The 21,977-nt window shown below is 39.6% G+C and overlaps 1 protein-coding gene and 1 long non-coding RNA gene across 2 annotated transcripts in view; one reads left to right on the top strand and one right to left on the bottom strand.

The window, feature by feature from the left end:
* DOCK3 (dedicator of cytokinesis 3) overlaps positions 1-21,977 on the top strand; it is a 184,866-nt gene that overhangs the window by 138,925 nt on the left and 23,964 nt on the right. Inside the window, exons 28-40 of the mRNA XM_053953429.1 lie at positions 412-506; positions 2,035-2,110; positions 3,002-3,102; positions 3,379-3,437; positions 4,840-4,988; positions 7,265-7,350; positions 9,180-9,206; positions 9,354-9,449; positions 11,139-11,199; positions 11,691-11,784; positions 12,470-12,618; positions 17,278-17,364; positions 18,949-19,053. Coding sequence (XP_053809404.1) covers positions 412-506; positions 2,035-2,110; positions 3,002-3,102; positions 3,379-3,437; positions 4,840-4,988; positions 7,265-7,350; positions 9,180-9,206; positions 9,354-9,449; positions 11,139-11,199; positions 11,691-11,784; positions 12,470-12,618; positions 17,278-17,364; positions 18,949-19,053 — 1,185 coding nt within the window. The remainder of the gene's footprint in view (positions 1-411; positions 507-2,034; positions 2,111-3,001; positions 3,103-3,378; positions 3,438-4,839; positions 4,989-7,264; positions 7,351-9,179; positions 9,207-9,353; positions 9,450-11,138; positions 11,200-11,690; positions 11,785-12,469; positions 12,619-17,277; positions 17,365-18,948; positions 19,054-21,977) is intronic.
* LOC128793936 (uncharacterized) overlaps positions 12,396-21,977 on the bottom strand; it is a 37,435-nt gene continuing 27,853 nt past the window's right edge. Inside the window, exons 3-4 of the long non-coding RNA XR_008432935.1 lie at positions 15,314-15,399; positions 12,396-12,756 (exon numbers count right to left, since the gene is read on the bottom strand). This is a non-coding gene — a long non-coding RNA (uncharacterized LOC128793936). The remainder of the gene's footprint in view (positions 12,757-15,313; positions 15,400-21,977) is intronic.

A 21,977-nucleotide genomic window follows, 5' to 3' on the forward strand; every position in this document is an offset into this window, starting at 1 on the left:
TGGTTAGTTCTCAAATTGTGACATAAGTCCAAAGAAATTTGGACAGATAAATTAATAAAATGAATGAAATTAAAAGGTGATTATGAGTCCAGCATATTTGAAAATAGCTGCAAATTGACATTGGAACTCTTGGTGAGAAAATGAGAAGTCAGATACAATTATGCACATAGGGAAGATTTTAATCTATCTGTAGAAGTGAAGATTTTAAAGAAGCTGGACGTTGTATATTAGACTCAAACAAAGGAATAGAGCCATATTGCAATGTGTGTTCCTTTCATGTTTCCAGGTGAATGGCCTTGCAACACAAAGTTCAAGTAGAGCACACTTAGCTTAATTGTCTTTCTTACAGTCAAGAAAATAGATTCACTTGCAACTGCTGCTGATTTTTACATATTTTTCCCTGTGTGACAGGAGTTCCTTCTGAAGATTTTCTGTGTGTTTCGGAACCTGATGAAGATGAGTGTCTTTCCTCGAGACTGGATGGTGATGAGGTTGCTCACCAGCAAGTAAGTAGAGGAGCAGGTATAAAATGTTGCCATTCTGTGGCTGTTAAAGCCTGTGGGCTGTGTTTTTCCTCAGACTGAGATGTGAGGATGAAGACAGGAATTCTTGAGTGCTCATCCTCATTCTGCTGTTGTTTTAACACACTAGACCAAACCTGTGTGTTCATGGGTTTGTTAAACTCCAGCAGTATTCTCAGAGCCAGGAGTTAAAAGAAGAGCTGAAGGAGCTGTCCTGAGGGTGAGGGGCTGAGTGACCCAGCAGCTCCAGCACACAGGGTGAACCCAGCTTCCCACACCAAGGCTGTTTATGAGCCTCTCCCTCCCTTGTCAGGGAATCCCTGCCTTGAACATCAGTTTTTTTCCCATGAACATCCCTCTGTAGCCAAGCAAGGAGAGGCTCCTCAGGTATTTTGGAAAAGGGGGAGCAAACCCCAGCCATGACACCAAAGCATTGCACAGAGTTCCTTCTCAATTCAGTTCTCATCTGCCATTTTAATGCTCCATTTTATCTCAGTTTCTTGCTTCTGCTGGGTTAAGTACTGTGCCCTTTTGATCAGCAGCAGTGTTGAACACAGGGTGGCTGGAATTATCCGCTAGTTCCCTTAGCTAAAGTAGCTGTGGAATTCCCACTGGCTGAATGACAGCTGGAGCATTCCCACTCTGAGGAAACACCATGGAAATGCTCCTAAAGGCTGCCTGCTCAGCTGAGCTGAATGCTCTGCGAGTCCACCCTGCTAATGAGAAGTGAAAGAAGTGGATTTCATTAATTCAAGCGTAAAGTTTCTATGAAGTTCTGTAAGAAGGAAGAAATCCACCTGAGACAGTAGCTCCCTCAGATGCTGCAGGTTACCTGTTCCCTTGGGCATCATTTTGCCACAAAGCCTTAGACTGACAGTTACATTTAGCAGTGCTACTGGAGTATTGCTTGCATGGGAATCAGAAATGTGCTCTTCTTTTGATACTATGGTTGCCTTATCTACATGCCATTTATTAATTCCTGAATCTATCATGTGCCTTCATTGCCTTTCACAAAGGTCTATGGGTGTATATAGCCACCAACAAAAAATAACACAGAATCAAAAATTAGCAAAATACTCACAAATATCTGGAGTTGAATGAGAGTGAGATAAAGGACCATTGTACAGACAAGAACAGGGACAGCTCAAACTTTTTGAGTTACTCTCCTCCGGGGAAAAAAAGCCTTTCTGCTGAGAACAGGAGGAAAAGGAGTGTATTATTCCATTTCCCTGGTGGTCATATGGCCCAGCCATGCAAAATAGACAGGATTTTAAATGCTCATGTGTAAATTCTAAAAGTTACAATAGTAGTGAAAGTTCGTAATCTTGTATTAATTAGTATACATTGTTCATTAAAGAAAGAACAGTGAGTTGTGTGTAAATATCACGGAGATTGCACAAAGAATGTACTTCTCTGTACCTGTAGTAAAACCAGCACTACCAACCACTGTAATATGCTGTATTCCAGATTCAAATGTTCTCTTTTGTTTTCTTTTCTTTGTTTTTGGCTGCAGTATCATAGTTACAACAGTTCAGTACTTGTCTTCTGCCCTGCATAAGAATTTCACAGAAACGGACTTCGATTTTAAAGTAAGAATTGATTCAGAAAATGTTCTGACATCTTTTCAAACCAGCAGTAACAAAGGAACAGAAGCTGCCCTCTCCATTAGCTGATGATATTTGCAGCATTTATTAGAGTGTCTGTCAGGAAGATAACCTAACTGATAAAGGACAGGAATGGAATCTGCTGTGGAATTGATGGGAAGTAAAACAGATACAGTGTGAGATCAAATCAGGAAAATTAAGTCCCTCATAAAGGAAACTAGTAATTCCATAAACATGGGGCTAATGGAGCATCCTGTCTGATGGATAATGCAATGTAAATTCAGGCAGTGCTTTTCTTGAAGTTGGAGCATTCATGAATTTCCTCTCCCAGAGGTCTCTGGCTGATGACACAAAACCTGGAGGAACACAATCCTAGGGAATATTGTCCCTGTGTCTGATGTAGTTGGAGATGGGCATCAAGTTCAGTGTTAGTAAGAAGAGCTGCCAGACATGCACCTAGGGACAAGTGCACACACCAAGCTGGCAAAAACCTCGTCTCTTTGGGAAAACAGACCAAATTACAGGGGGTCCTATTCATGATATAATTTGATCTCTGGAGATTCTTGACAGATAAAATCTGTTCAACCTACAGAAAAACAATTTTAAAGTTTGCTAATGTCACCAAGTTTATTCATTCTTGAGCTCTGGTGCAAAGAGGAAAAGCCAGTGGCAGTGCTTTTGTGGGGGTTTTAATTTCAGTTCCTAACAGGGTTTAAATAATTCATTTGTGACTTTAAGAGTTAATTTGTATCTCCATAGTAAGAGATATATTGATGAAGTTACCCCTTGATTACAAAAAGGAGTCTATGTCTTTCTCCACTTATTTAAAACTTACTCTTGGAGTTTAATGTTATAAAATTCCTTTGCTTGTCACAGGTGTGGAACTCTTACTTCAGCCTGGCAGTTTTGTTTATAAACCAGCCGAGTCTCCAGCTAGAAAATGCCACACCACCTAAGAGGAAGAAGATTCTGGATAAGTAAGGATATCTTTTGTTGGGCTCCCACCTCAAAAAAGAGCCTTCTTTTCCTACCATAAGTCTCTGTGGTTTATTATGAAACCTGGGATGTGGAAATGCTTGGGAAATTAATAACTAGATCTCCCAGTACAACAATCAGTGATTAGTCAAGTTGTTTGATATTCTTACATTGACATAAATGTGAATTGAATTTTTTTTAACCATTTGATTATTTTTTCACATCATTGCCTTGCAAGTTTTTGTTCCCTGGGCAGCTGTGTCTCTATTCTCTCTCAGATACGGTGACATGAGAGTGATGATGGCCTATGAGCTCTTCAGCATGTGGCAGAACCTGGGTAAGCCTCTCCCTCTCTCACTTGACAACCAAAGCCAAAGGAAAACTCTGTTTCTGTCAGATTTTAAAAAAAAATTTAGTGTTTTGTGGCATCACAGAATCTTTTGTTTCTCTGAAGAGAAGCACTTCTCCCACCAAAACTCTCTTCTTCACTGTATTCTAGAGGAAAATAACAAAATGTTTGCTAATAGAGATCAGAAATACAAGGATATGAGAAGGGGTGAATCACTAAGAGAGCAAAGGAGTGACACAAGTCAGATTGGGTAACTTAATAATGTGGCTGCAAAATATTCACCAACCCAAATACAAACATTTTATGTGTAGGAATATAGGTAGGCGCTGCTATTCAAAAAAACAAAGACTGCAAATGTTGTCTGATATTCAGCTGAAGGGGAGCTACCTGTAAAATGCTATGAGTAAAGGAGATCTTGTAGTCTCTGAGAAAATATGTAAGAATCTGGAGTAAGAGAAGAGGGACCATATTACTGTCACAGTGTTTTCCCTAAGTGCACTTGTTTCTAGATTAGTTTGTCCAGTCCTGCTTTCTACGGCTAAAAGAAACAAGAAAACACAAAAGAATATAAACCCAAGGCGAGCTAGACAAAGTTCAGACAACAGTCAGGAAGATTACAGAAGCAATAAAACTGAATAAGCCTGATTTGTCTTGTACAACTGAAATGATACAGCCAGAACTGGTCACAGTTCAAAGGATCTGTGTGGAAAATAGAAGGCCCTCCAAGGTAACAGAGATTTAACACCCAGAAAAATAAACTGGACACACTCTGCTGAGAAGCAAGAAGCCAGTTTTGGATGTGTAGATGCAGACATTTATCACTGGATGCTGTTCCAGATCAGGCTTTGTTGAGTTTCTCTCTGCAACAGTGCAGTAGTGTGGCTCAAAAGAGGTTGTCAGCAAAGTGCCTCAGGTCCCTCCTGGAGAAGATCCACTTGGTCCCAGTCAAGGGCAGTTAGGAAATCAAGACAGCAGTGGGGACCAAGAGCTCTGTAGTTCCTTCAAATCTAAAAGTGCTCTATTAAGTACCGTTGTTCTCACCAGCCCTTTCAAAATCTTCATGAACTGGAAGTACCCTGGCCTCTTTTTCCCCAGTTAGTATGTTTTAGTTGGGTTACTTTTGACAGGTTTAATTCCTTTGCAAAGTAAAATGCACTGACATTTTTTTGCTGAAGGCTTTCAGAGTGAAATTAAAAATGCTCTTAGAGACTTTGAAAGAAATAGTGTAAAGCAAATACTGATATTTCATTCTTTTTCAGGAAAAGAATGTTTGCTTTTGTAATGCTTATGCTTACTACTGTGTAAATGTCATTATTGCAAGGGTTCCCTATTTTCTCAGTGATGGATAGCAAAGGCTTTTATTTAATTACCATTGTTTTGTGTTGTACAGGTGAGCACAAGATTCACTTTATTCCGGGAATGATTGGCCCCTTTCTGGGTGTTACACTTGTTCCACAACCAGAAGTCCGGAATATCATGATCCCAATCTTCCATGACATGATGGACTGGGAGCAGAGAAAGAATGGCAACTTCAAACAGGTGAGGGCACTTCCCAAGATTTCCTTTCTTTGCTCTGTCTGCAGTGTCCAGCTGGAAGCAAGGAGTTTGTATTTTTTTATTTGTTTCTGACTGTGAATATGCATGTAAATATGTATAACATAGAAAATTCAAGACCTAATTCACAAAACTATCACAAGACCCCTAAGATTGTTTAGTGCAAACTGCATTCCCCATGAACATGAGGAAGAGGAGGGATGTGTTCAGCACATCACAGATGGGGAAAAGAATTTTGTAAGTGCTGGGCTATCACTGCTCCCAGTGGTTTCACTTAGATTATTAGTCAGACATTAAATGGGTCAGACTGAGAACCAAAAATAGGGATGGTAAAGATTTAACCAGTCTTTGTGAAAACAGTGCTTTCTGCTTCTCTGTCTTCAATTTGCAGCTAGGAAGTGGTGTTGTATAATTAAATCATTAACCATGCCTTGAAACAGACTTTGTAGCTGTTTTCATTTTCAGAAATTGCAGCAGCTCTCTGGGAAGGGTTAAGTCCAACAAGAGCTCTGCAGTTTCTACCTGCTGTGAACTCTGATTGCAAATCAGGGAGAGAAATCTTCATCATTGTTTCCCAGTCATGGTCAGAGAATTGCTTAGATTTTCCACTGCAAACCAGATCCCTGAAGTGCAGAGCATTGCTAATGAAGGGTGGGTTTGGTCTGGATCCTCAGAGGACAGTGTTTCATTGTCATTGTGCTGGGGCAGTACTGGGGGCCAATGTCTGCAGAGAAGTGCTCTGAAGGAGCAAATCACCATTAAATTATCATAATTCATATGATTAGTTATTTGCACAGTCATTAAAATGCCAGATCTAATCTATCTTTCCAGGAGAATAGCAGACCTTTCCCATAGCCTGATCTATTATAGGCTGTGTGGAAAAGTATTACCAGGAACTTGTTTTTCTTCCTCTTCAACTCCCATGATTGCTACAATTGTTATTATTTACTATTATTATTATTGCAATAGCATTTTGATCATAGTGCTCTTTCCACTGGTTTTAGCATAACAATAGAACAGTCTTTCTCTGGAATTTACAGTAATAAGCATCTACAGTCACCTTCGAGTTTCTGAGCCTATTTATATTTTCTGTATTAAGATGAACTCTTTGTAATCTTCATTTAATTTTTATACTCACTAATGTATTTTAAACTACAGCTCCAATAATATTTCTTAAATTACCTGTGGAGCAAATTTCCACACTGTTTTATGAAGCATATATTGTAACCTTCTAAGGTTAAAGATGAAATAATCATCTGTATTAGTGATTAAATAAATAGTTAAATACTCCAAAAGGTAATATACTTCATTAACATTATCTGCTGGAACCAGGCAGTTATTTGCTTTCCAGTATAATGCTGGATAGCTGGACACAGGCATTACTGATTTCCGTTGTCACTGTAGATCACAAACAAAGGGAGTTGTTGTTGGTTTTTTTTTTTTTTTTTTAATTCTGAGCTACTCTTCACCTTTTAAATATTCAGTTGTTTGTCAGAAAACATAAAAACCCTGAAAATTCATTTTCAAGCCCTTTTTTAATTTTCTTCAGTAGTTCACGTTTTTACAAGATTATTTTTTCAGCAAGGCTGGATAACAATACAGTCTGATTCAGGGATGAAATCAGGTCTGCCTTTAATGATTTGAGCAGCAAGAGCACCAAATCCACTTGTGTAGCAGTGGTTGATTTGTTTTTCCTTCCCATCTTTACTTCCTTTGCAATTTGGCAGCTGAAAAATGTTGAGGTGGTCAAACTATGCTTGTTTTTAAATAAAAGTAAGCCATATTTCTGCAAATAGTTTCAGCCTTTAGGAGCCTTTGTCTTCACTAGTAGTGAAACTGTCTTCTGCAAGATTTCTGACTTCATGAAATTGTTTTTATTTAATGTTACATACATCAATTTCTGCACTTGAATCAATTTTATAAGAATATCTGATATCACACTTGATATTTAGGGTGGGAATTAATATGTATTCAAAATCTTTTTAAGAGAAACATAATGATGTTGGTGTGGCCCTTTATATAAGTGAAAGAAAAAGCAAAAGTGTCATATAATCATAGAGAGACTTAAAAAGTGGGGTTTAATGAACAAATAATCTTCTAATAGAATAATGCCTGGGTGATTGCAAATCAATTCCACCAGCAGAACCAGCACAGCAGAGCAGTGGTGCTGGATATTCTGTTATAGTTCAGGATCCAGTTTACCTGATGTGCTGGTTCACTGGGAGAGTCTTTGAGTGATGGATTTGGTCTCCTTCCTGCAGGTGGAGGCCGAGTTGATCGATAAGCTGGACAGCCTGGTGTCTGAAGGAAAAGGTGATGAGAACTACAGGGAACTCTTCAGCCTGCTGTAAGCTTTGCCAGTTCATGCTCCTCGTGTTGTGCAGGGCCATTGGAAGAGTCAGGCACTGATCTGTGCAGCCACAGATCTTGGGGGAGGGCAGGAAAGGCCTTCCTGGCAGGCTTCCATGGAATGGCTCAGTGAAGTAGTGCTGGAAGTAATAGAGAGACCTTAATTCTTCTCTGTCTATGTGACATCTAATAAAAGGCTGCATAGGTTATCATCTCCTATCAAAAATTCATTTGCTGGAGGAGCCAGGGCCCTTCTCTTTCCATAGCAGTGAGTGAGATCCTGGTCTCAGGACTGTTTAAAGAGACATTGTAGTATCTACAGAGTCAGGCCTTGTTAGAGCAAGGGAGATTTTCCTCCGCATTTTCCTTTCTTTCCTTCTATTTTTGAAGGCTATGTTTTGGTTGGTTCAACAGTTGCCAGTTGCTTCCTCCATTATGACACTTCCTTTCACACCAACAGTTCATACTCAGAAGGATAAACATGAAGATTTTATGTCTGACTTTACATTTCACTACTTTTGTGTTGCATCCTTTTTGATTACTGATTTCTCTCCAAATTTCATTTTGAGTGTTACTAGTTTATTTCAGATGGAATTATTTTGAACTCTTGACAGTGCAGAGCAGTTAACCCATTTTTTTTTAATATTCTAGTGAGCCAGAGAGATCATTAGCAGAATTCTAGCCATATACTCCAATTTTACATGGCCCCCAATAGCACACAGGCTGTTTGAGGCATAAACCTTTGTTTTGCTGGAATCAGTAATTCTATTTCTGAATTTGCAATTGCACATTCATTCATTTCAAGCTTGATAAGCCTGCCTGCCCATCCCATGTGCTTATCCTCAGGAAGTATGGAAATGTATTCAGTTTGGATTTGTGTATATACAGCCTTGGGAAGTCTTGGATCTTATGTGTACAGATAAAGTAAGTCTATTTCAGGGATAAAGGAAATATCTATTTTTTTTTTTTATTCATGTGGCAAGAGGAATAGTGTGCCTTTGCTACACTTGAAGACATTCATTACCTGAAATGTTGAGAATTCAAGGGCTGTAGCTGTTTACTCATGTTTAAATAATAGTGATTGGATGCATTACCAAGAAACATAGCCTGGAATTCCAGCAACCAGTTAGTTTCTATTTCCCACCAAGTTGTCTGAGAACAATAATACGAGGAGACAATTTGAGGAAAAAATTCCACAAATTAGTAAAGGCTGTGTGAAAAAACCAGTTGACCCTGAATTCTACTGTCTCAACTATACTGCTGAAAAGGGAATTGGCTCCCTCAGCTGTAAATCATCCCAGTACTGAAGAGTTTGCCTCTTTGGAGGATGTGACACCCAACAGAATTTCTTTCCTAGAAGTGGCAAATTCTTTGTCTGGAAATCCAGTTTCAGGGAAACAGGCATGTAAATTTGCTTTCTTTCTTCACTTCTGAAACACAATGTTCCTTGTTCTTGTTCCAGCCTTCTCTCTTCCTTCACTACTGTGTGGTGCTCATGGGTGCTCACTGTACTGTCAGTGCTAGGCAGGAGCAGATTGCTTTTATTTCCAGTTTAAATACAATGTGATTCAGAGTTAGTCGGTTGCTGATTAGAGATGAAAATTTATGGAGGGATGAGCAAAGAAGAAATATTTGCAGTAGGTTTTGACTCCTTTTCAGTTTCTGACTGCTGCCAGCAGTATTTAAGCTACAGGTAATAATGTGGAATCAAGTATTGCCATGAGTGTTGCTCTTCTTCGTATCTGTTAAATGGCGGTGTGAGGATCTTGTCCCTTCTCCTGTCAGTTCTGTAATTTCCTTGTCTTTACTTCATGCTGCCTGGAGTAGAACCCAACTCTTTGGGCCTTATCCCAGGTAAGATGCTAATTCTTCTGGAACTTGTTGTATGAGGGAGAAACCAAATTATATGTATGAGGGAGAAACCAAGTTGTCTGTATCAGTCTGCATGCCCTGCACCATTTCCCTGGAAGCCTCACCTGCTGTCTTCCCATCTCCAAACAGTTTGCTGGAGAAGATTGAGCAGGAAACTTGGCGGGAGACTGGAATCTCTTTTGTCACGTCAGTCACTCGGCTCATGGAGCGTCTGCTCGACTACAGGTATCTCACAGCAGCAAGAACACGTTCTAAGCATAAGAAGTTTGTCGAGACATGGTACCAAATTCCTACAGGGAATATTTTTATTGACTATCAAGCTGCATGCATGCAAGTCAATACATCACTGCTGGGTTCTGAGCAAACATCCCAGATCCTCATCTCATTCTTGTCTGCTCGTTCCTGATAGTTTTGTATTGAGGTTTATTCAGGTTGCTAAAACATTAATTCCTTCTGTCACTGAAATGATCTCACCTAATTCAGGAAAATAGATGTTAAATGCAAGAGTGATCCCCAAAGCCTCATTGAACCAAGGTGTGCTGAATGCCTCATCCAGGCCTGCAGGGCTGGAGAACTTCCAGAACTTATCTGGGAACTCTGACACATCAGCTGGTGGCTCGTGAGCAAGATTTCACTGTAAATTAGGCAGCCTTCGTTTAGTTTTAAACTGAAGTTTGCAGGACTGTTGTGTCAATGCAGCTGAGCTTTGACTTAGTTAGAAGGAAATATTTTAACTTTAGATTTATATATGCACACACACTCAGAGGGTTTTTTTTTTTAATAATAGACAATTTGAACCTATATAGAACTGCCCCAGATATTTCTATCTTTAGCCTACTGACAAGAGTTCAAATAGTTTTTTCTTCTGCTGCTGCTCATTAGAGGTGAAACCCTCTGACTAGGCTGGGTGTTCTGCAGTCCCAAATCCTTTTCTGTACTTTTTAGTTTGCTCTTTTTGTTATCCTTACCACCTTGATCCAATCTCCTGTTTTTTTCCTGGCAACAACTGCTCTACAACTACTGTGCACAACCAGGTACTGGAGACACATTTAAAGGGAATGCAGGGGAGCTGCTTGGGGTTTTTGGGGGGCAGGGTGGGGGGTGTCATGTGTTTTTGGCTTCTGATTTTTTGTTTTTTAATGATAAACCGCTGCCAGCAAGGCAGCTTTGACACACAGATACACATTAACATGCTTAATTGAGAAACACATACCAGTTTTTAATTGATTTTCAATCTGCAGCTGATTTGTCATTCCCAGAACAGGGAACTGGAATGGGGCATTGGAATTTGGAAATCCACAGGCATTTCTTAGAGTCCAGCTGCCAGTCAGTAGCTGTAGTAGTTCTCAAGATGGTTTGCTGTGTCATTGCTTTAAAAAATTAGTCTCTTGTACCGTTTGAATAGAAATAATTTCTAAAATATTCCAGAAACCAAAGATAAATTTTATGATTTAACTTACCTATGCAAAAGTTAGAAATCTCATCTAAATCCCTCAGGTTGTATCCTTGTGTAGCACATCACACTGCAGAGCTGCATTTATGGAAGCCAACCCTTTGACTAGGACTAAATGTTTACATCTGGATAAATAAGAGTTTTTTACTTTTGTAGTAGATCTTGCATTTGGATTATTTTTGACCACTGTTAACTGATTTTTGTTCAGATTCTTGTAAGAAATTTTGAAACAGTCATTTCAGGTGCTTGTTCACAGATGCAAACTTGTATGGGGACACTCAGTTCTCATATCATCTAAGCCCTAATATGGAAATTTTTCTTAGAGGAATTTTATAAAATTAAATATATGATTATCTGTTGTTTGTCATCCAGGGAAAGTCTGGAAGATAAGATAGCTTCAAATTTATTTTAAAAGGACCGTTTTTGCAGATGTTTGTTTCAACATTGCTCTGCTTTCTTAGGGACTGTATGAAAGGAGATGAAACAGAAAACAAGAAGATTGGCTGCACTGTTAACCTAATGGTAAAGATGTTTCCTTCATCTCTTTGTGATACTGTGCAATCTCATTGAAACTGGGATGGGAAAGGCTGGGATAGGAATCTGTATCAGGCAAGTGTACCTTCAGAATCCAAGCACTGGGATGACAGAAGAAAATGATGAGGATCGTGAGGATCCTCTGGAGGCCTCTGATCCAACTCGCTGCTTTAAGCAGGGTCAGATAGGTCAGGCTCCTCAGGGCTGTGTCCAGCTGAGTTCTGTGTATCACTGTGACACAGGTTCTACAACTTCTCTCACCTCTTCTTTCAGCTTTTCACTACCTTCATTTTGAAAAAAAAATCATGCCACAGTAAAATTAGTGGGTTAGATCAGTGTGAGTGTGAAAAGAATTATTACTTTTTTTTTTTCCCCACTAAGAATGTGTTCTCTTTTCAATAACTTTTCACATCCACAGATGCTGCTGACTGCTTGAATGGAGAGTCTCAAGAGTTACAGCTCTGTTTTTTCTTTCACAGAATTTCTACAAATCTGAAATTAACAAGGAGGAGATGTACATCCGCTATATCCACAAGCTTTGTGACATGCACCTGCAGGCTGAGAACTACACAGGTAAGAGAGACATTCCACAGAGTCTGCTTGAACTCCTCATGACATTTTTAACTCTCCTGATGTGATATAATATCTGGCTCATTCTTTTGGAAAGAATTTGTATGAATCACTTATGGCAGTTGGGAAGGCAAGAAGCTGAGGCCCAGTTCCTTTCCTCATGTTAAATACTGTCTGTTTATGCCCACACAACCACATGATTATTGCATTGCACTTCAAATTTTACATTAAAGTGTTCTTTGAAGAAGATGGATTTAAAAAAAAATCACAACAGTGGAATAAAATTTAAAGGAAGATTAGCAAAACCACCATTATATTATCACTTGTCATATTTCCTCACCTTGTAGTGCTGAGGGAGCACTTGGAACGTGTATGGACTCTAATGCTGTGTTGTCCAAGCTCTGTTTACAGCTGCAGGCCCCAAATCTAGCTACAGATCTGAACATCTGACTGTGCATTTAAATCAAGAAGCTGGTAAAAAGAAACTTGACAGATTTGTACCTAAAAATCACGTGCTGCTATTTTAAGTAATTGAATAATTTAATGGTCCTGTAAGAGTTGAGATTTTTTTTGCAAACTGTAGATCAGAAATCACAGACTGTGTCAGAAGCAGGTCTGTGACCTTTCAGTATTGGCTGTGTTTATTTGCTGTCATTGATTCAGTGCTCCATAATTGCCTTTCCTACAGAGGCTGCATTCACTTTGCTTTTGTACTGTGAGTTGCTTCAGTGGGAGGACAGACCTCTGAGAGAGTTCCTGCATTACCCATCTCAGTCAGAGTGGCAACGTAAGGAAGGTCTGTGCCGTAAGATTATCCATTACTTCAACAAAGGGAAGGTATGCCAACTTCTTCTCTTTTCCAGCAGCTTCCTTCCCTTTTCCTGACTGACTTAGGGCTTGCAAGCCATCATCTCAGTTCAGTAGTCTGGAAGTAAATTTTTTTCAAAAGGGTTTATAGCATGACAAATTGGCTCTCTGGACAAAAAAAAAAAAAAAAAAATAGATGAGAAAAGGTATTTCATTATGTATGGCATTTGGAATGGATTAGGGAGGCCAACAGGACAAACATCAGAACATTTTTAAACCTTTAAACCAAGCCTTGGATCAGCTGATGTGGCAGAGTGCTGTTCCTCAGCTTTTGGGGGGCAGGATTGCATTTTGTAGCTGTCTATGCAAACTGCTGTGCTATGACTCATTTGAGAACTTGTTTTGTGCTTAACCTACACATGGAAATGGCAGGCAAATGCTATAAGGGTCTCTTTATTGAAAAAGATTTAAGTCCTTTCAGTGTCGCTTATTTTAAAGTGATTTTCAATTAAAGTGCAATTCCATCCACTGCACAAGAAGAAAATCAATCCATTTCAATTTCATATATTGAGTATGAGTTTGCTACAGTTAATTTTTTTTTTCAATTACTGCAGAAGTAGATGTTTTAGTCCCTTGTGTCATGGTGTTTTAGGAACATTTCAGAGGTGAACTTTAAAAGTGACATCATCTATTGGAGTATTTTCAAATTTTTCCCTTCTCTAGGAAAATTCCTACGGCTTATGTTCTTGGGAGATAACATCTGTATGTGTGCCTTGATTTTGCCAATGACAGTGGCATTAAATACAAATGTGAGTTGGTTCTTATGGGGCTGCCATTATAGATAATTCATTCCTAGTCCTGGTAATAGGAGTTGCATATGGCAGAAACATTTTTTAAAGAACCTGCAAAAGGAAGTCACATTCCTGTGTGAAGGAAGAAATGGCCCATTAATGTGGAAGCAATTTAGATTTTTTTTTTTGTGTATGTGTCTGCCATAGTTGCTCTTTTGTGGTAACACTGCATATGGTTCTCTCATTTCAGAAATTTTCAGGGATTTTCAGACTGCACTTACAAACAAATAACTGGTTTGTGCAAATATTGCAGTACTGTACTGTCTGACTAGACAGAGATGATAGAGGCACTATGGAAAGCAAGTGAGCCTTTCTTTTTGACAACAACGGGGAATCCATATACACAGTGAAGTAGAGTAAAAATTGACTGATGTAATTAGGCTATAATACTCCTAACAGATTATAGAGTGTTAACCTCTTGAGGTTTTCTCCCCACTGGATGTTTTTGGAGTTACTTGATTTGTGTTTTAATCCTCCTTTATTACAAATGGTAGCTGAATGATTAACTAATCCACTTAAGCAGTATGTACGTCACTCAGACTATGGAAGTGAAAGATGGTGAGAAGCCAAATCCTCCTTTTCAGCACTCTTGTTCTGTGACAGGGAACAGCTCAGGGAATGGAAGAAACCTGCTTCCCTCTACTTGTGTCTGACAGCTTCTTTCTGCACTATCCTGAGATGGTCCCCTCTCACGTTCTGCAGAGCAGGATTTGTTGTTGTCCTTCAGTTGCATTTCCAGAGTTCCATTTCTCATGCTGCTCCTGGCCTCTTCCACCAAGTGAGGGTGTCAAGGCAGAGTGTAAAGGCTGTAAAAATTCTGCATTTGTTTATAGGAGAATTTTCTCAGGATAGGAATAGGAGGGAAGCTGCCCACAAGGGTGTCTTGTGACATGCCAGTGGCACAGCCCATGGCAGGCCTGGGATGCTGCAGTGGGTGCAGAACTGACTCCCACCCTCAGCAGCGTCAGCAGCAGCCCTGTGCTGGGAAGGAACATGGTGTTCCAAAGCCCTTTTAGCCTTCCCTGGTCATGTGCCCCTTTCTGCTGATTTCTACTATGCTGTGAATTGGTTTGTGGCTCAGCTGGCAGTGTGTGCAAGTACATAACTTAAACTGAAGATATTTTTAACCCTCAGTTACAATTCTGACTGTTAAAACTCAAAAGTTCTCTAGTTGAAGACATCTGTGAATGGAACAGTTTGAACTCTACTAATCATGTTTCTGCACAGCAATAGCTCGAAAGCTACACAGCCCACTTCTGTCCAGTTCACTGCTGGATTTATTAACTGGCAATTCTGAGCAGCTCCCATCATGGCACTGCAGGGTCTCTTCTCCCTAGTGCAGCCAAGTGCACACAGAGACCCAAAGCAGCATTCCCAAAGCACTTAGTTTTTGATCATGTGCTCCATACCCAACACTTGAAATAATTTCTCTTGTGTACCCTCATGGGAATCATTTCCAAAAGAAATCTGCACATTGGGATGTGAGTAAATAAAGGCTGGCATTCAGAAGGGTTGATTGTCTCTACCTATGCCCCCTTGTGTGCAGTCAGCTGAGAGCTGCTGGTGCCATAGGAGAAAGCTACAAATAAATGCCCTGTGAATGTGGCTTTCAAGTAATACACAACATGCAAATACATCACAGGTCAGCAAAACAGAAAGCACTAATGAGGAAAATTACCAGTGGAGACATCAGGAAGTTATTTGAAGAGGGAAGTGGCACTTGCATGTCGCTTGGAATTACGTATTAATTATCTGTACTGTGAAGAGGTTACTCAGCATCACAGATTTTAAAACTGAAGCTCCACTGACTTGGACATCCATTCATTCCTTTTACTTTCAAATATCTACAAATCATTTTCTCTTTAGGAAGTTACCTGTATGTTGTTTTTCTTCACTTCTCTATCTCATCTTGTATCTGCAGAATACTCAGGTAGCACAGTGGAATTTCTTGGTGTGGAAACTGAAGGAAAGAGAGACCCTGAGTTAGGATGACAGGAATGGTATCAAGGTTCATGTAGAAGAGGTAGTATATAGCGAAATCAGATGTGGTTATATGTTGTTCATTTAATTGACATCAGAAAAGGAGCATGAAAAGGTTACATCCCTCAGATCACCTGGAGGGAAAACAGCTGGTGAGATTTCTGCTTCTGTCCAGAAGACAGATTAGAGAGTTAGGTAGGCTTTAGTCACAGCATCCCATTTGGAAGTAAAACTGCTCGCATTCTCTGTGGGGAAAAAAAAGCCATTTATTCCTGGCTAGATGTTTTAGAAGTGAACATAGTTCAGCTGAGGAGTGAAAAATCTATGTATAAGAATGTGCTGTAAATCTCTATAAATAATGTGCTGAAACCATATAAAATGCAGTGGTGTTTGAGTTTGCAAATACAAACACTTAACTGACTATGGTTGATCTCAGTTCAGTGGATCAATTTGTGTGTCATGGATTTTGACAACCCACAGCAAAAATCCTGTTAATTTGAGATCACAAATACCTCACTAATATTCAGAGTAATCAAGAAACTGGTCTTTCAGTTCCTTTCCTATTGTGTCTATTGCTTTGATCTAAATAAATCTCAGGCCTCCCATTCTCCCAAACTACAAATACTATCAGAATATCCAAATTGATTCTGGTACAATATTTTATTTAGCAAGTTTTTATTGAAACTTTTGTAATTAAATTAAGCTAAAGAGCTGTAGTAAGGAAGTGGTAGTAAGGAGAGAGCAGACACTACAAATGTGAGCTTAAAGGGAAACACTGTAGACTGCCTCATAAATTAAATCAAACAGTAGAGATTCACTTTTTTTATGTGAAGGTAGATGTAACCAGAAAAACTGTTTCCATATTAAGTGCTAATATTTTACAAAATTGCTGTTAATGACTGTTTCCAAAAATTTACAATGTTGCTATTAATATTCTTAAAACTTAAGGTGATAGTCTAACTCACACATCAATTTTGTTTTCACTACAGCAGGGTCCCATGTAAAACAACTGGCAAATTAGCTCAGTAATGCATAATAAAACTTAATCCAGTAAAGGTTCAACTGGTGCTCTAAATCCTTTACCATAAGCATGGTAAGAAACAGCCACTCCCCCAAAAGGCTTCCAGTGTGTGCAGGTAAAAGGTAATGGAAGAGGAGATGTCAGTGTAAAACGAGCTCTCCAAAAAGGCACTTGAGGTAACAGGAGAGTCTTTCTCTCAGTGTGGGTGTGCCCAAAGTGGGTCTCTGTCCCTCCAGACCTCTGGGATGATGAGTATGGTGTGCTAGGAGAGATCTATTGTGTGGGACTGGGAGCTGAAGAAAAGAGTGTGGCTTTCTGAATATGGATATTGATTCACTGCAGTAATGCAGGTCAGTTCTGAGGATATTATGTGTATTGGAGTGTTCCCACTGCCTGACAGTTTGTGCTTTCAGTGGGAAGGAGCAGCCTGGGAAGGGGAGCACTTTGCTGGGGAGCCAAGCCCTAACTCTGTACTCCAGGGAGTTCTAGTGCAGGAAGCAACAGAGCTGTTGGGGGTGGGTTGAAGGGGTGTCTAGCACGAAGAAAAATTGTTAGTTTTATTATCTTTCTCCAGATAAGTTCCCAATCTCATAAATGAACTGTCAGAACAAGCAGTATGTGTGTGTAATTTCCACGGAACATATGCCTCTGTTCCCATCTTTTAGAAGGAACTGATCTGCTATTTAATGGAAATGGTTTCACCGCATTGCATTTTCACTTCTAATCTCTGCCATTTCATACCAAATGAATTCCCAGAACTGAGTTTCCATATTGCTCTCAGCTGAGCTGGCAGTAGCATTGTGTTTGCTGTGAGTGTGATTTGCTTTGGCCCCGCAGAGCTGGGAGTTCGGCATCCCGCTGTGCCGAGAACTGGCCATCCAGTACGAGAGCCTCTATGATTACCAGAGCCTCAGCTGGATCCGGGTAAGTGGCAGCACCTTCTCTCCTTGCAGACTCTTACCTCATTCCCCAGAGCATTTTGCTCTCCTCTCAGAGCATTCTGAATTTAAAAAATAATCACATTCCTTAAGGAGCTCCATGCATTCACTGAGACTCCTTACCATTGATTTATATTGATGACTTTGGAGGTCCACTGAAATAATTCCAAGTCTGGTAGCAGTAAAATCCTGTGAGTATATGAAGACAGCACACACATAGAGGAGCTGGGCTTCCTATTGCAATGGCATATTTACATATATTTTTGCATAAAATATTCTATTTTTTAATACATATTTCATTTTAATTCCAAAATAATCAAGGACAGCTTGTGCCTCAGTGAGATAAGATGAACGAGAGAGAGAATGAAGAAGACAAATGTTTATGGCATTCTTACCAGTTTACAGGGATCTCGTCCTCTCATACAACCAAACACACGATGAAATCAGGGCACATTTGCAGCATCGTGCTTTAATCAGAAAAAGCTGAAGTTCCCATTATTATTTAAAAACTTTCTGAATGTGAAAATAGTTCATCTCCTCCTGTCCCCTGGGGTAGCATACATGTATCCAAATTTGAGATTTATGCTGTATGGATACATGCAGTGTTTTAAATTCTCTTTCTAAAAAATCCAGTTTATTTTTATCTGAAGACACCTGTCTAACAAGGTCTGATAAACTGCACTTCTGAACAAACTGTTTTCTCCAAAGTGGCCCCAAAAGAAAGCACGTCACCAGTTTGGCTGTGCACTCTCTGTGCCATTCACATCACCACCACTTTCCTTGATGCTTGCAATGACTTGGGGACCTTCTCCTTCCTGGAAAGGGAATTAATGTTTGTGATAACTGACCACAAACCAGGATGCAATATTGCAAGTTAGGGTTCCTTGCAGTGGAAGTAATGGTGTCAAACTGGTTCTTCTCCTTGAAGAGCCACCTTTTGCTACAGTGAAATTCCTGGGAGCCTTTCAGTGGAGGTTCAGTTTGCCAAAGGGTCTGGAAATCCCACACTTCATCTTTATTTGCACAATTCCACAAAACTACTTATTGGAACTAAAAAAAAGTCTTTTTCCTCTTTCCAACCACCTTTTTCTACCATGTTAAACCTTCTGGTGCACAGAGCTGAAGATTTAATTTTGTTTTATCCTTTTTCATGCCCCTCAACTCAATTAAGGCAAACCCAATTAGATGTAATTTTCCAGGCAGTGGTATGGATTTTGGTCTGTAGGAGAGACTAGGACACTGTGAGCCAGGCAACGTGGATCTTAATCTCAGCTTTGCCATTAATTCTGCAATGCAAAGAAAATTACATGCAAGACCTGTTTAATTTAAAATAAGATAAACCAGGAAACATTCATATGTCATAAAATGTAAAATGAGTATGGTGATATTCTAGTCTGTTCCACCATGTACACTGGTTTAATTAATAATTTTTATCTTTAACAGAATTTTGGTCTTTTCATAAAAAATCGCAGGGGTGAAAGAGTAATATGATATTTTAATGAGTCTTGAGATGTTAATGTTTTAAGTGCAGCTTTAAGGGTCTGATAGCAGCTATCTCTTTCCTCCACAGAAAATGGAAGCTACCTATTACGACAATATAATGGAACAGCAGCGCTTAGAACCAGAGTTTTTTAGAGTTGGTTTTTATGGTCGAAAATTCCCATTTTTCCTGCGGGTAAGCCAAATTTATACAGGATGTGACAAAGTGACCAGGCTCAGAGTAGCTGTTAAGGCTTTGTATTTTTGTTTTGGAGATATGATGTCTACTATTCAGCATATTTTTTTATGCCTGCACAAATAAAAACATTTTTCTAGCTGAACTGAAGGACACGGTCCACTGGGAATGTTCTTGGGAACAGAGATCAGAAATTTGACTCACGCCACTGAATTTTTGATGAACTGCAGATGCAGCACAAATTGCCTCTATATTAAGCAAAATGCTGTATTGCAGCAATGTTGGGTCATTACAACTAATTTTCATCATCTCAAATTATCACACTTTAAAAAAAGTCTCACTTGACAGAATTCTAATCCCAGTCTGATGACTCTTATGCTGTGTGCAAGTGAAAATTTCCTCTGTTCGACAAAAGCCAAACAGCTTCTTTGGACACATCCTCACTTGGAGCTCATTGGTTGCTGGTGTACCAATCCACTTAAAAAGTGAAATTTTCTTCTTTTCCTAATGAGGAATCAAACTTTAAATGGGTATTTGTTTATACAACGTCTTGTTGCTAGTTTAGAGCAAGGAAGGAATATAATCTGACAAGTGCTCCAAGAGCTGCCTGCAAATTGATGGCAGATGCCATTGAATGTGACAGGACAAGGTAACTGGAAGCTTTCAAGGACTGGAGGTGCATGGTTTGTATTCTCTTTGAAGGAATGGTTTGACAAGAGGTGCACCAATCAAGGTACACAGGATGAAGCCATACAAAGCCATACAAAGAGGGCAGCATTTTGAGAGCTGCCCTCTTATACTCCCCTCTGATTATGAAGTTGTTTGTTGGTTTTTTTAACAAAGATTTCAACACTGGGATTTAATTATAGTCTTTTAATGGAAACACAGGCAGGGATAATAAAGGCAAGTTGAAATTAGTCAAGGAGAAGAAACACCAGTGCATAAAGGGTGGTGGTTTCATGTTATTTGAAGGTGAACAGTGCCAGAATCAGAGAATCACAGAATCATTTAGGTTGGAAAAGACCTCCAAGATCATCGATCCAACCTTTGACCAATCACCACCTTGTCAACCAGGCCATGGCACCAAGTGCTACATTCAGTTGTTTCTTAACACCTCCAGGGACAGTGACTTCATCACCCCCCTGGGCAGCCCCTTCCAATGCCTGACAACCCTTTCCACGAAAAAATTCTTCCTGATGTCCAGCCTGAATGTCCCCTGGTGCAGCTTGAGGCAGTTTCTTCTCCTCCTGTCCCTTGTTCCCTGGGAGCAGAGCCCGATCCCCACCTGGCTACCACTTGCTGTCAGGAGTTGTAGTGGGTGAGAAGGTCCCCCCTGAGCCTCCTTTTCTCCAGTCTGAGCCCCTCCTCCCTCAGCTGCTACTCACAGAATTTAGAATGCAGCACCCTGAAGCAGTGTGCAGAAGACCCTGCAGAGGAATCCAAAGAAAGGAGGGGTGCTGCAGTGTGAACCTAGAGCTGCCCCATGAAGATTCCAGAGAAAACTGACAATTCCTGGTTTTTATATCTAACAACAAATATTTCAGCAAGTGACAACACAGTCATCATGGCACACAAGCCTTCCTAAATCTGAAGTACTGTCAGTGACTGGAGCTTATATTTTATCTTGTGGATCCTCACTTTTACCTGGGATCCTGCATGGCCAAGATGTTTGACACTGCTTGAGCTTCCTGTGCTCAGCCCTGACTCTTTGCAAAGTGCTGTAACAACGTGGATCCTTGGCTGGAGAAATTACCAGCGAACGCAAGCGTACATAATTATAATCCTTGTTAATTCTGCAATTATATTTGGTAGCAGTACTTCTGATAGCAGATTACTAATGTAGCAATCTCATTAAAAGTCATCCTCCTCCTTTCTCTCCCTAATGATCCATACAGCACACACACTGTGGAGCACAGACTAAGCCCATTAGCAGTCACATCAGCATGGATCACACTGTAAAGAGATTGGAAGCAGCTATTCTAGAGAAGAAAAAGATTTACATGGATTTAAAATCTTCAAATGGATACAGGAGTGATTTAAAGTGATCAAATAACTCCAAGCCCTTTTCTCATGTATTTTTCTATTGCTGTATAGCTTAAGACAGAAAATAACCACTTCTTTCTATATCTTTGATTTCTTAAGACCCTTTGTCTAGAAAAGTCATTGTTCATGTTTCTATGAATTCTGCATCTATTTCTAGCCTTTCTACATAAGTAAATTTAAATTAAAACTGTCCATATCTTCCATCTACCAGAAGTTCAAGTAAGGCCTGACAAACCATGTTTTGAGATCTTGTGCTGGCATCTGTCTGAAGTCTTATTGAATTTAGCTTTGAGGTGTTTTCAGGGCATTATTTTTAGAATCACAATAACTTTATTTATAGGCTTACAGTTTTCTAGATTGCTGCAATCAAAAGCTAAAACAGAGAAAGCAGTAAGTGTCATGAAGAGATTCACCTTCAAACATGGGCTCACTCCAAATTTAATAATAGCTGCAAAGTTTGAGCATTACAGACTGAACTGTCAAGATTCATCATGTGATTCTTCTCCCAGTCCATTGGTTGCTGTGACTGATGCATACAAAGTGACACATGTCACAGTCAGAACAGGAAATCCTTTCCATAAAGTTGAAATGCAAAGCCAAAGATAACTGAACTCCTTGGCTGTGTTTTATGAACTGGTTTTGCTACTTTCCCTTCGATTTTGCTACCAAGATCAAGAACTGCTTGGCCACATCCCCTTTCCAGAGCAATTAAAAACAAATTCTTGAATATACTGCAGCCTCTAAATGCAAGAAATAAAAGGCTGTTCTTGTTTATTAATTTTTTAAATTGCTTTATGAAGGTGAAAACCCTCCCTGTTATTCTAGTTATTATACGTATGAGAGTTTAAACGACCAAAATTAGAGAATTTGCCTGCTTTGCT

This window comes from Vidua chalybeata, chromosome 12 (genome assembly GCF_026979565.1).
Source record: "Vidua chalybeata isolate OUT-0048 chromosome 12, bVidCha1 merged haplotype, whole genome shotgun sequence".
Taxonomy (NCBI): domain Eukaryota; kingdom Metazoa; phylum Chordata; class Aves; order Passeriformes; family Viduidae; genus Vidua; species Vidua chalybeata.